At 48.4% G+C, this 14,318-nt stretch overlaps 1 protein-coding gene across 47 annotated transcripts in view; it reads left to right on the top strand.

Moving 5' to 3' along the window:
- The window catches only part of SORBS1 (sorbin and SH3 domain containing 1), a 221,890-nt gene that overhangs the window by 141,208 nt on the left and 66,364 nt on the right, over nucleotides 1–14,318 (top strand). For 19 of the 47 annotated variants that reach the window (XM_034662982.1, XM_034662981.1, XM_019808499.2 and 16 more), the window contains 4 exons: nucleotides 4,233–4,402; nucleotides 6,099–6,162; nucleotides 7,858–7,932; nucleotides 8,255–8,317. In XM_034662982.1, the coding sequence (XP_034518873.1) occupies nucleotides 4,233–4,402; nucleotides 6,099–6,162; nucleotides 7,858–7,932; nucleotides 8,255–8,317 (372 nt within the window). The remainder of the gene's footprint in view (nucleotides 1–4,232; nucleotides 4,403–6,098; nucleotides 6,163–7,857; nucleotides 7,933–8,254; nucleotides 8,318–14,318) is intronic. The other 28 variants (XM_011235436.3, XM_019808494.2, XM_034663005.1 and 25 more) reach the window with 2 other exon arrangements.

The following is a 14,318-nucleotide window of genomic DNA, read 5'->3' as shown; positions in this document are numbered from 1 at the left end:
TATTCGTTCCTCATTTTATTGAGTGCCTACTTTGTAGCAGGCCCTGGGCCAGGCTCTGGGGCCCTATCTGGGAACTGTGCTACCCTCCAGCCGCCCACGGTGTGGTGTGATGGTTTGTAACAGTTCTTTGGTGATGGACTCGTTCGGAGAATCTAATGAAGGCAGTAGGTCGTCTCTAGAAGAAGCCACACATGTCACATGGGCACATGGTGGAGGTACAGACACGTGTGAATCGGGGGCAGGAGTCCCTGATCTGGTGGATACACAGAAGCCACCGTTTCCTGAGCAGCTGCTTCACGATTTCTGGGTTACTTCCTGCTCCTGCTGCCCTTGGGATTCGTGGAGAGCCCGGTGGGGAGAACATGGGGTTCTCACACCCTCTCAGCTTTATCAGTACTTGGCCCCAGGACAGGACAGGCCGTGGTTGAGCACAAGGTGCCCTTCGTTGCCCCCTCCTGACTCTGCCACTCCAAACCACTTCAGTCCCTGGCCCCAGCCCAGGGTGCTGAGAGCAGAGTGGCTCTGAGACGAAGGTAGCTCCTGTGAATGCCTTCCTGCCATTGGGATTTGGAAGGGAGCAGTGGAATGGATGAAACAGATGCCAGACACAAGTTAGGAGGCTCACAGTTTGGTCCTGGCTCTTTCCTTTTATTGACATCGTTTGTCCCCGGGTAAGTGACTTTACCTCTCTGCAGCGTAGTTTCCTGCTGTGGGAAGCAGGGATGATAATCCTCGTCCTTGCCTCTGAGAGGTGTGAGGATCGTGTGCGACAGGAAGGGGGGTATGCTTTGCACACTGGAAAGCACTACACAGTATTAAGGCTTCTCCACCAGGCTGGCAGGCTAGGGCCACTTCCTTGGCTCCAAAATAAGCCTAATGTTTCCATCTTCCTTGAGTTTGGGGACAGAGCCACTAATGGTGTTTGATAGAGTGGGACATAAACAAGTGCTCACTAAATGTTAGTTTTTGTTGAAGCAGCACCATTTTGTTCAGAAGCTCTTGAAGGAGAGAGAGCTGGCTGACCCTAGCATCAGTGGGTCTTTGCCCATCATACCTGGGGTGATGATACTGGGAAGACCACCCACCTCACCCCAACCCCCCAGTCCTTAACGGGTTTTTATTGAGCCTTTATGGGGCCTCTTGTTCAGCGAGAGTCATTCGAGATGGAGACCCACCTGGTATTGGCCACCATGAGCTCATGGTTCCCTTGGGCCTTGGGGAGATGGGCAGGGAAACAGGTCAGGGCTGGGGCGGAGGGTCTGGCACATCTTCCTCAGGGAGGTGTTGGCATCACAGAGCTTTGGGTGTGAGGAAAAGGGAAGCTGCCCGCAAACACAGAGGCCCTGTCCCAGGTTGTCAACATTGTCACTTATTTCGTGGCCCTTTGCACCTTCCTTTTGAAAGCTCAGTATAAAACTGGAAAGAAATGCTGCAGGATGTCCTGTTGAGGGATCAGTATTTGCCTCGTGAGAAATAGCAGCAGGCCGGCCCCCCTTGTCCTGTGGCTGTCACAAGGTGGTCCTGTCACCTGCCTGGCACGAGAAAGTGTCACATTAGGTTTTCACTATGTAAAAAACCCCATTTTTTTCTTTGAGGCTGCAGTTCATCTATCTGTGCACTGAAATCCACTCAGTCATGAATCACATGATCACAAGCTTCTAAACTAAAATACTTCAGGGCTAATTTTTGTGGAGCCAAGAATTCTGACAGCTTCGGAACAAATCACTGGACTGTCAGCCTGAGTTTTGCAGTTAAGTGATTGTTGTTAGAGCCACCTGCCCTAACAATTAAAAAAAAAAAAATCCCTGGGTCTGGGAACCCTGGGAATGGCAAGTCTGTGATCTGCTGCTACTTCTCAAGAGGGGACATTGGAGTGAGGAGAGTGAGCGCCTCCAAGCAGCAGGTGAAGCTTGAAACCAGCCTCACCGGCTGCTTCCTGGTGACACTTAGGAAGGCCTTTCCAGGCAGGAGGAAAACGCTCAGCAGAGCCATATTAAGGGTAAACATTGGTAACTTGAAATCTCCCTGCACTTCCAGGCTTTGTGCCAAATCCTTGGCCTCCTGTTGTAATTGCCTGGGAGCATGAGAACTCATTCCATGAGTCCAGTCTGGTCTTAACATCCTTTAAAGCTCATGGCTTTGATGCCAGGGATCGGGTCGTCTGAAGCATACACTGAGCTGGGTCTTGCACAAAAGATTTAGAAACCATCCTGCGGTTGCAGAATGAGTACTTGTTTCGAAGTCAGTTTGAAAGCCCGGCCGGGTCACCCCACCAGGCAGGCAGGCTGTGAAGGTAGTAGCACCTGAGCCTGCTGATGCAGTGTGTCCCCACTTCCCCAGCCCCTCCTCCACTCGGGGACATCTCTGACTCGGGCCAACCTCGAGGGCGCCCTTGGGCCCCTCCTTTCCGCTGGATCTTAGTCTCTAGCCAGCCGTCCGCACTCTTTCCTTTCCCAGAGATGAGAAGCTCTCCCTCGGTCAATGAACAGATCCTGACTGAACACTGCTGAGTGCCAGGTGCCCCTCGCTCCCCTTCAGTCCCACCGAGAGGGCATCGCTGCTAGGACTTACACTCCCCTGGCTTAAAACTTTTGGACCCCTAACCTCTTGACCTCTCTGGTTGCCATCTGCCGTAGTCTGTCTGCATGCTGACCCCCTCCCTGGTTCCTTCCCTACTTCTGCTCACATGTTTGTCTCTTTCTCTGCAGCCTGGCACCCACCCATTGCCCTTGGAAATTTGCTCCCTCTGCCAGTGATCCCATGACTCTTCTTTTGCCTAATCGAATGCCCCCTTCTCTGCTTCAGATTCTTTTTCTTCCTTCCTTCCTTTCATGGGTTGAATCACCCACTTCTTGGAATTCTGTCTTCTCGGCTTCAGTGACACTGCACTGTTTCTCTCTGGTTCATCTCTCCCTCCAATAACTCCTGCATCCTTTGGGGGAATCCCTTTTGCTCCTCAGCCTGTCCCTGTGACACCCTTCAGCACGTGACGTCAGCCCTTGACTCTGCCCACACTTATTCCTCCCTGACCTCTTCCGTTGCTTTAATGCTGATGGGTTGGGAAGGGCACTCCTGCCAGGGCCCCTCACCAGGGCTCCGCTGCCTCATTTCTTCGAGGGCATTTCTGCTTGGATGTCTCACTGTCAGAGTTACCATGTCTGAATGGAAGCAGCCATCTCTCCCTGCCTTCCCCACCCTAGGCCCTTCACTAACTTCTGTTTGGATCAGGCCAGGCTTGAAGCCTTGGTGCCATCTTGGAGGGAAGTATGACAGGGTGTGGTTCAGAGAGAACCGCTGGAGTCAGGTGTCCCTAGTCTAAATCCCAGCGTGGCCACATGGCAGCTGTGTGACCTTAGGCAGGTCACTTTAACTTCTCTGTGCCTTGGTGCCTTTAACTGTTTTTTTTTTTTTTTTAATGGAGAGATAATAGTTTCTTCCTCTAGGGTTATTGGTAGGATGAACTGAGATAACATATATGAAGGACTGAGCACAGCGCCTGGCCTTCGTGTGGCTCCAGGTAGTTCAGAGGCTTCTGGCGTTTGCTGCTGCCGTTCCCTCCATGGGGGCGCCCTTCACTTGCTGTTTGGGTGGCTCCCTCTGAGACATCAGCCCTGAACCTAAGTCCCTCAGCTAAGTTGGATGCGGACTCTATCCATCCTGGTCATCCTTCATTCTCATCTCTGGCTGTCTTGCGCTTTCTGCCTGCTGGCCATCAGCTCCTTGAAGGCCCGTGTTCTGAGAGGTCCACCCCCACGACCACAGGACCTGCCATGCACAGCCGCAGTGCCTTCCATAGGAAGTGACGTGGCCTGGAATAACAGAGTGTATGAAGTGATTTTATAATCTGTAGACCACACCCTGTCTGTTTATTCACTCTCTCTAACCTCTAGTCCTGAATCACATCAACTCTAATGTGCACTTAGCGATTTAAAGGGCTAGATGATAAATATTTCAGTCTTCACTAGCCGTGGTTTCTGTTACAGCTACTCCGCTCTGCCACTGTAACTTGAAAGCATCCATAAATAATACACAAACGAATGGGTGTGGCTATGTCCCACTAAAACTTTACAAAAACAGGTGGCCAGGCAGTAGTCTGCCAGCCCATGCTCTAAGTAAAACTCATTCTATTGGGAGTGAGCAAACACACTTCCCCCAGCTGGATCGTTTGGGGGCTGTTTGCTTCAGAGCCACCAGAAGTGCTGCTTGAGCTAATGACTGTTTCTCGCTTCCAGATCTTGTCTCAGAAAGAAGAGTGGGGGAGCAGGACTTGGCACCCACCCAGGAGAAACCCACCTCGCCTGGAAGGGCTACTGAAAAAAAGGCAAAGGATGACAGGCGGGTGGCTAGGAGCGCTCAGGACCTGAGCGATGTTTCCATGGATGAAGTGGGCATCCCACTCCGGGTACGAATGCTGACCCATAAGTCCTACCTAGGCTTCCTCTTACGCTGGTGACACGTGTACACCCGAGTGCATGCGATCCTACTTGCGGCTGACAAAGGCCTCATGAGGAAATCCTTGCCACTGCCCACTCTCCAAACCCGCTGAGGGCCGCAGAGCCTCCCAGAGCTGTGCTCTGGCCTCCTGTCCCACCTTGGTCCTGGGCTCAGGAGTGCAGCAGCTTTCCCCAAAGCATGTGAGGTGTTAATAAGTCTCATGAGAAAAGGGTTTGGGGTTCAGGTGACTATGAGGGAAAAGCAGGGTGGAACACAGGCAGAGCGGTTTCTCTGCAGCAGAATTTCTGAAACGCTTCAAGCTGGTGCGTGTTCAAGGGGAGAATGTTGTGGGCGGTGTCTCCCAGCTTCCCTTTTTTGTCCTGTGGAGCACGCTCAGAAGTTGTAGGTCAGGATTACAGAGCCTTGGGGAGCTCAGGTCCCTGTTGATGAGTTCAGGTAGAAGTTGTTTGGGGGACGGGAGATACTCCCGTCATCCGAGTGAGCAAGAAGCTCTAAAGGAGCCACGGAATGAACTCAGGCTGCCCCAGTTGTCCCCCTCTGCACAGGTGTGCCAGCCTTCTGCAGGCCCCACAGAATTCAAGGGAAGCCTGCCTTTGAAGCAGGAGTAGGGTGAATCCCCTTTTTTCCATGAACCCCTCAGAACACTAGCTGCAGTATGTTTCTCCATGGTCTCCATGTAACGAATGGACGGTTTTTTGTGTCCCTTTGGAGGAGGAGAAACAGCAATGGGCTAAGCCTTGGAAGAACTGTTGTCTGGTCCTAAGTAACACTAAGTATGTAATAGTGATAAGTGGAAAGGGAGTTGTGACAGACAGTCATTGCCACCACTGCTTGCAGCCTGCGCAGTCTCATCATTCACAAGGTGAACACGGATAGAATTACCATTTCATAGATGAGGAAACAGAGACTCAGAGTGATTACGGTCCTTACTCGGGATTGTACAACCTGTGGGTGATGGAGCAGTCTCTCCGACTCCCAAACCCACACCCCTAACCATCATGTGAGGCGGAGTCTGAATCTCTTGGTCTGGCTTTTTTTTTTTAAGATTTTATTTATTTTAGGGGCGCCTGGGTGGCACAGCGGTTGAGCGTCTGCCTTCGGCTCAGGGCGTGATCCCGGCGTTGTGGGATCGAGCCCCACATCAGGCTCTTCCACTATGAGCCTGCTTCTTCCTCTCCCACTCCCCCTGCTTGTGTTCCTCTCTCGCTGGCTGTCTCTATCTCTGTCAAATAAATAAATAAAATCTTAAAAAAAAAAAGATTTTATTTATTTTATTTTAGAGGGAGTCAGAATACGTGAGTGGAGGGAGGGGCAGAGGGAGAAGAAGGAGAGAAGCAGAGTCCCTGCTGAGTGTGGAGCCAGATGTGGGGCTCGATCTCACAACTCTGAGATCACGACCTGAGCCGAAATCAAGAGCCAAACGCTTAACCGGCTGAGCCACCCCGGGGCCCCTTGGTTTGGCTATTCTTTCTCAAAAGTTTTGCACTTTTAATGAAGGTTTATATGTGGGATCACCAAGACGTATAGAGTTACGTGAGTTTTGATCTCAGATGTTGTCACTTTCCATTGTGATTTCATGATCATAGAAGTTCTGAAGTGTGTTGACATTTCCATTTTATTTTACTCTTTGCCTTTTTCTCTAGAACACCGAGAGATCAAAAGACTGGTACAAGACCATGTTTAAACAGATCCACAAACTAAACAGAGGTACTGATTTTCATTTGTAGAAGCTATGCTGTGTTCGTATGTTGACTGTGGTGGTGAGGACTTAAACTTGCTTTGCTAGGTTGTCAGAAGACTGAGCCTTACACTCAACTCATTGGGCACCAGCCTGCCTGAGCCCAGCCATACACCTGCAGAGCAGAGCAGGGAGGGAACGCTTGCACTCTGCCTCACATGTGGGATTTGAGGTCAGCTCTCAAGTCCTCCCTCCTAGATATTGTGGGACGCAGCAGGTTGAGCCCAGCACTCTGCCTGTGCTCCAGCATCTGCCTGCCCGGGATGTGAGCAGCTCTGACTCCCATCTGCTTCCAGCTTCAGGTGCAGCCCCCCGTGTCAGCCCATGACTGCCTTGTAGGCAGAGCAAGTTGAGAAAGCACTGAACTGGGAGTGGAGAAAACTGGTCTCACCTGAATTCAGTCCCCTAAGCACTCATGTGACCTCTCTCTGTTCAACCCTCTTCCCTTCCTCCAAGGGATGTTGCGGGGTCCAAATGAGAGCAAATTCTGCCTTATGAAGTAGAATGCATGAAAAATAATCTTCCCCAGCTGGGAGCCAGCACTTGGCAGGTAGCCCTGAGAGTCAGTCAGGAGCTGACACACCAAAGCCCGCTCAAGCTTGAAGAGAAGCGCTTCCGAATCAGGGGCCCGCTGGGCTATCAGCAGTGATCCAGCATGGTGGAGAGCCCCAGGCCAGTGCTCAGGCAGCTCCTGACCCCACCAGCTCCCATCTGCCTGTGCTGCCAGTCAGCTGATCGGTAGGGATGCAGCTACACCGCGGGAAGGGTACCACTCCTCCCATGGGCAGAGCATCCTGTCGCTCCCTGTGGCCAAATCCAGTCTGGCCGCCTGGCCCAGATGACACATGAAGGCAAAGGAAAAGCATTCTAGTCGGTGTCGGCCTAAGCCGCAAATAACCGGTCTCTCTGATTAGCTGCAGATGCCAGCTAACATCACTGTTAATTAGCTCCTACAATGTTCACAATGAACCTGGCTGTGCCTCTCTTCAAACTCTTTTGAAATACTGAGATGTTCAGTGTTTAGTGTTTCTAAACTGAGAGTAGATCCACTGTGGTTGGCTGGAGGAGCTCAGTCATGGTGGTGACACCAAAGGCTGGGTCTCTGATTGGGTGATGTCAGTTCTGTTGGTCACTTCCTCAAGCCGATGTCCATCTCCCCCAGCACTCTGTGTCTCTCTCACCTAGACACTTGGCTTTGGCAGCACAAATGCCAAGCCACAGGTGCATATGTGAATAATCTGTTATTTGGTCCCATGGGCAACATCACTTCTCTCCTGTTAGAGGGATTAACTCAACCCAAATTACAGGTTCTAAATGAAACCTGATGCCCTAATGGTATACACAGGTGTGAAAAAAATTAAGAATCCACTGGTTTGTTTGGAAGCTTGAAGCTTTATGCTAAATCCCTCTCACTTACTAGACCCTGTGTATTTGTAATTCTTTGTCCAACAGGAAAAGTGATATTGTCTCTTTAGATGTGTCTCAGTAATTCAGGCAAAAGGACTGGATTTTTAAAAGCAATTTGAATTTCTTTCATATCACTTAGCGAAGCTTAGTATGTTCCAAAATTCAAGGAGCCTGAACTGTGTGTGGATCCCTATTCGTTCATTCTCTCCATTTGTATCTTCCTCTATTCTCTCTCCCAAACCTGTTCCTCTGCCTAGACACTCCTGAAGAAAACCCTTATTTCCCTACGTACCAATTCCCCGAACTTCCTGAAATCCAGCAAAATTCTGAAGGTACCATAAACTTAGACAGTGTATCTGTTGTCCTAGCCTTAAATTAATTCTTATAGTTCCATTATAGGAATAAGATTTGGCCTTTAGATTTTGTTTTTATAGTCCTTTTTGGTTGGTGAAAATTTTATTTCACTTGTTTGCATGATTTGCTATATTAAAATAACTAAGGCCTTTCTAATTCATTAATCTCGTATTAAGTGTGGTGCTGTGTGCTTTAATAACACTAAAGTAGGTAATCGGTCAAAAGAGTCAATTGCGGGTTTGTCAGCTCCTCCACTTCATGGTGGGTAGTTTCAAAATCCACTGCTTTTCTCTGCTACAGAGGACAGTCCTTACACTCCTACCTACCAGTTTCCAGCATCTACTCCTAGTCCTAAATCTGAAGGTAATTAAAGAAAAATCATGTGCCTCTCTTTGTACTGGTGCTGTCACTTTCTTCTTCACCTTGGGGCTTTTTCTGGATGCTAACGGGCTGTCTCCCAATCATCTGCTTCTCCCCAACCTTGTGTTTTGTGGTGTAGTCTCGCTCCTCGATGACTGTATGACCCGAGTCTATCAGATGGATTTTAATACTGTTCCCTTGGAGTTTACATGACTAATGGGGTAACCAGTATAGCTTGGTTATAATGCTTTGAACATGTGGGGCTCTGGGAATAGCTGCCAGTGTTTGGGGTGGTCACATGGTGCTGGTGGCTGGGCAGTGACTCGGGAGGCAGTCATGATGGCCTATGGGCAATGGATAGACAGGCCCAATGTCAACAACAGAAGAATCACCTAGTTTCTATATGTGCTACAACCCATCACTGGGCCCCTCTTGTCATGGACCTTCGGGGTATATCTCCTTGGTAGGGAATTCCCAAAGAGATATCCAGGTATGAGATTCATTCATGGAGGGAGATGATGTCTCTTGAAAATAAGGGTTTTGGCCAAGCTAGAAAATGTTTCATGAAATTGCTGGCTAGGAATTTGGACCTGCTGGGAAGGATGGTCACACTTGTATCTAAGAGCAAAAAGTCTAGGTGTCAAAGAAGATTCTAAAAGGTAACTTAAAGGCACTGTCCTGAGAATTACCCTAGTCCCAGAGATTGTCTGATCTTTGGATGAGTGACCCAGAAAGAGGGATGTGGAAGGGGGTATACAAGGGGAAATTTCATTAAATGCTCTTCTAGGATGAGATGTTGAGCTCTCTGAACTTCACTTATTTCGTTAGTACTGAGCACACCACGAATAAGATGTCTTCTGTTCTCAAAAGTGCGTATCCATCAGAGAGTTCGACAAGGCCCCTTCCTTGCACTATGTCCTGAGTGGTGGCAGTTGCAAGAGTGTGTGTCTGGAAGGCCAGAGGAAAGCTCGCTGGTGCGAAGGAGGTCCTCAGTATATATCTAGAGAATGCTGATGAGCGAGGCTTTGGACCATGGTACCACAGTTCTGTTTTAGGGATGCAGCCCTGTCCCGCCCCCTTGGTATTTCTCTGCTTTAATTAGTTCAGCAGATCGTCCTCCACAGCCCTTGTCACTGGTAAAGTTGTACGTTCACTCATTCGCCAAACTCTTACTGATTACTTCTCATATATGAAAGGACACCCTGGGATGCATTAGATACAGTTTTAGTTAAAATGCCAGGTTCCATTTTGGTTCCCCCTTTGATGTGCTTGTCAGTGGTTTCCAACCATTTTATGTCTGGTTTTGGAAGCAAAGAAGTCTACCAAACAAACCCAGGCTTCCAACTCAATGCTAATGATTTCATTGTAATCAGCGACCGCCTCACTTCCAACACGAATCTGTCTGGTGTGCAGTAACCTGGTCTGTTTATCCCGGGGTGCTGATTCTAGCCAAAATCATTGCTTAAGAAACAACTGACTGAGCTGAGCGAGGGAGATGGGTATTTTTTTTTTTTAGGGTGGTTTTGACTAAATGCGATTTTCGATTGGTGCTTCCTTTGGACTTGAGAACCCAGCACCCTCCTTCTGGGCTCCCTTCTGGGGAAGATGACAAATGCATGGCAAGCCTGAAGGCATAGCAGAGAAAGGCCACCTGGAGAAGTCCTGTGGAGAAATACAGTGAGTCCATCAGACTGGAAGAATGCCATAGGCCTGCTGCGAACAGTGCCAGCAGCTTCCATGGTCAGCCTAGCCGTTGGTCTGAAGACGGGGTTTCGTGGCCTCACACCCCCAGCTGCCACGTCATCAGCTGTCACACCTAGCAACCCCGGCTAACAATGCCATCTGCTTTTTGGTACACTTCAAGTCAGGCACAAGAGGGAATTGGGGTTATTTGGCCTTGAGGCATAAACAGTAAGGGATGATACGGTAACTTGTCACCTACAATGTAGGAAGCAGACCTTAATATTTTTTTTATTTTCAAAGACCAGAAAGGATGAAATTGTTGTAAAGGATAAAAAGGGGGAAATTAGGTTGAACGTAAAAGATTCATAATAACCAAGATGACTAGGCTTTAACACAAGCGTCTAAGAAATCTTCTTCCCTGGAGATCTTTTAAAAATAGGGTGGATTTCATCTCGCCCCTGCTCCTGCTGAAGGTTGTATTCAATCACATGAAGGCTTTTTATAAATAAGGGAAATGTTTGAGCTAGATCACTTTAAAGAATTGTTATTTTTCATTTTTTTAAAGTAATCAGAGACTCTCTGGCTTGTGGTTTGATGTCTGTGAGCTTTCGTAGGGCCCCCTCAGCCCCATGCTTCTGACAGGTGGCCCTGGGCTCTGCACGCCCTTCTTAATGTGGGAAGTATTTATGCTTTTCAAAGAAAGGTGTTAAGGACAAATTAGCACCTAGCCAGGGTTCTACCCATAGATTTTAATGAGCATTAAAAAATAGCCTGCTTTACTGAGCAATATGAGCTGTCATTCCAGAGTCTGTCCTTTCCGAGGACAGCAACTGTTATTGCTGCTGAGGTTTTTTTGTTTTGTTTTGTTTGAACTCAGAATTTGAAACTAGAATTATTTGCAATAAACCTATCAAAACCTAGCCTAAGGGCCGCTGCCTCTGTCTAAATTCTAATTGTTTATACAATATAAAAAGTATTTCTAAGTGTCTGAAAGCTGATTCTCCTGACTAGTAAAAGACTATGGGAAAGTTTATGGCGGCTTAGCAACCTTTTTTTTTTTTTTTTTTTTTCCCCCCGACTATAATGAAAAAGCAAACCTGACCAGACTTTCGGAAGATAAATAGAATTATCACATCTTTTTTTTTTTTTTAAAGATTTTATTTATTTATGTGACAGAGAGACAGCCGGCGAGAGAGGGAACACAGCAGGGAAGTGGGAGAGGAAGAAGCAGGCTCCCAGCGGAGGAGCCTGATGTGGGACTCGATCTCGGAACGCCGGGATCACGCCCTGAGCCGAAGGCATGTGCTCAACGACTGCACTACCCAGGCGCCCCCAGAATTATCACATCTTAATGAGCGAAGTTTAAAATATACTTGGAAAGAAACCTGTAAACTCCCAACAGGGAACAGTCCCTCCTAATCTTTTTGCAATCTTTGAGACCACTCTGTGGGACAGGAGTGGATTGCTCTTTGTTTCATGAGGTAGTTGGTAGAGATTGGGGCTAGGGAACTGAGGAGGAGCAGAATGAATTTGGGAGACTGACTTCTTGAAATTTCACTGTGTACCCTGGTCACTAGAAAGCATATCAAAAATAACTTACCAGAAATCCTTTGGGAATAACTTTCAAGTAAGGCTAAGCAAATGAGTATTACTTTCGGTTTTTTCTAACCTTCATTTGACCCACCCTCTCCTCCCCATCATTCCTTCCTCTGTGACCCAAAGCTACTTGTCTATAAATTCCATTCTGTTCTCCTAAAGTCAGAGAGATGTCCTTCTGTAGCATCTGAGATGTCCGGTCAGAAAGACTTGGGGGGTGGGGAGAGGGACTGTTGACGGCAACCGGAGCCAGCCCAACTCACTGCTGCACCCCGACATGGAGGGACTGCTAGCGTGGGTCTTCAGACATCCTGCCCGTGGTGTCTGCCTGGAACAGGAGCGAGAGGAGCAAAGCTGGGGAGGAAAGGCCTCAGACACACTGCTGCGGCCTTGTTCCCCGCCTCCTGCTTTAGGAAACAGCAGTGTGGTGGCTTAGACCTCAGCAGCTCACAGGCATAATTCTATTAATAATAATAATAATAATAATAATAACAACAGCAGCAGCAGCAGCAGCATAACCACCACAGCGCCTGCCGTGACCACCATTTATTGAGCCCTTACTGAATACAAGGCCTCACATGCTGAGTGCATCACAACTGTTACCTTGTTTCATCCTTGCAGGGACGCCAGGAGGTAAGTCCTCATTTCTTCAATAAAGGGTGTAAGGCTCAGGAAAGCTAAGTAATTTGTGCAAGATCACATAGTAAGCAGCAGAACCAGGTTTTAAACGCAGATCTATAGGGCCCCCAAGCATGGGCTCTTTCTTACTCTGTTGTGCTGCACTTCTGATCCCTTTACTTCTCGCGCTGCACTCTGTGTTTGTGGCTGATGCTCTCTGACCCCTAACTCCAGGTGCCAGCTTCTCCCGGAACGGCATCTGGGGGTATGTAGTTAAGAAATATCCCCAGGTGATTTGACACATGGCCAGGACTGAGGACACTGGAATGGAGGGGACCACCCTTCCCACCCTCCAAGAAGAAGATACTCTCCAGTGCAATCCGGGAGATTGGGATCTAGAATTCCAGGGAGGACTATAGATTCAAAAGAGCTAGCCTTCCCACTCTGAACATGGCCAAATGATGTTGGCTCTCTCAACATGCTTTGTGTCCACAAAATGGCAGAGCTTTTCAAATGATGCCTCCAGATCAGCGCAAAACCAAGTATCTGGTGTGTTATTTCACGGTCTGTGGCCTGTGAGAATACATTTGGCCATTGCAGGGTAGGCGGCTATCCTGTCGGCCAAGGGGGAAGTCCCAGAGTCAGCTTTTCCTCTTGCTTTCGGATGCTGCTTCCAGGAGTCAGGCCGATGGTGACCACTGCCACCTCCTGGTGAAGTGTCTCAAGACACCACCTCAAGGCGTCCCCAAGTCGTGGTGACACATCATGCCACATTGGTCTGTCTCATTGACCTTTCTCCTCATTCCTAGACGAGGATATGCCAGGACAAGGATTTAGGAGGCTGATTACTCCCAGGCACGTCAGTATTTGAGTTAAAGTAATCCTCTACTGGCCTTACAGGATTTCTAAGAATTATTTTGCTCGAGTTCAAGCAAATAGTTGTATTGTGAAGATGCCTGGCCAGGCTCTGTGTGCCTCCTGCCCCCGGCTGCAGCCCGCACTGCCCAGAGGAGGCGGGGCCAGGCTGCCCGCAGCAGTCACCTTTGCTCTCCTGAGGACGGCCAGGCAGGGGGGCTCCGCCCAGCAAGTGCAGTCTTAGACTGGCCTGCAGGGTAGTTGGGAGAGCGTGGCAGTCAGTCCCTCTCCAGCTCCACAGGCCAGGAATGCCGCTGGAAATGAGGACGGTGAGTCTTGTTCCAGCCCTCTGGTCCTCCCCAAGTCTTTCTCCTTTTCCTTCTTTCCTTCTCTTCCTCGTTCTCTTCTCCTTCAGATTCTTTTTTTTTTTTTTCTGAATTTGTGTTCTATAGCTACTCTATACCCTTTGTGGATTTCCCCCCCCCAATCCCTTAAAATTTGCCTTTAACCGAACATAGGCAGCTTTGGGAATGTCTCCCTGGGCTCCTTGGACGATTCCTGACCACCTTGCCCCATTTCTTCTTTTGCTGATTCTTCCTCTCCGATCCCACCCAGACTTTGTCCTCACTTCGGCGTACATCTTTTTCTTTGACTGTTTTTGTTTGTGGGGTGAGTGTGTGTGTCTGTCTTGACCCCTTTACCCTTTTCTTTTCCTAAGTGTGTGGAATAAAGTAGGAGAAGGAATTAATTTGAACAGTAGAAAAAGATTGTGTCAAAAATGAGCTCCTGATGTTAGAAAAATAATTTCAAGTTTAAATGCCTCAGAAATGCATAAATTAAAATTTAATTGATAAAGGCAAGTGATTATGTAAATACTGCTTTTTGTTCATCTCATTTTAGTCAGTTACATATTTTTTATAAAATATCATTCTCAACCAGCACTTGTTCCAGTGTTTTTAAGATCGTTATAAATTCTCAAAAAAGAAACCCCCCAAAATCCAGAAAAAGGCTTTTTTAGAAGTTCATTTGAAGTCACTGTGGTTGAAAAAGCAATTGTGTGCTTCCCGGCAGCTTTAGGAGAGTAGCCGTCCCCAAATCGAGCCTCCAAGGATAGATTGCCAAAGCCTAGAGGGCAGTCACTGGTGTGTAAACATCGGAGCCCAGCAGGGGCCTTTGGGTTCCAGAAGTGGATTGTTCACCCTGAGTAAATCCCGCTGAGCCTTAGAGCTTCCTGGAAGTTGCTGGCACCGGA

This window comes from Ailuropoda melanoleuca, chromosome 6 (assembly GCF_002007445.2).
Source record: "Ailuropoda melanoleuca isolate Jingjing chromosome 6, ASM200744v2, whole genome shotgun sequence".
Classification (NCBI taxonomy): Eukaryota; Metazoa; Chordata; class Mammalia; order Carnivora; family Ursidae; genus Ailuropoda; species Ailuropoda melanoleuca.
This window is presented reverse-complemented; position numbering and strand designations above follow the sequence as displayed.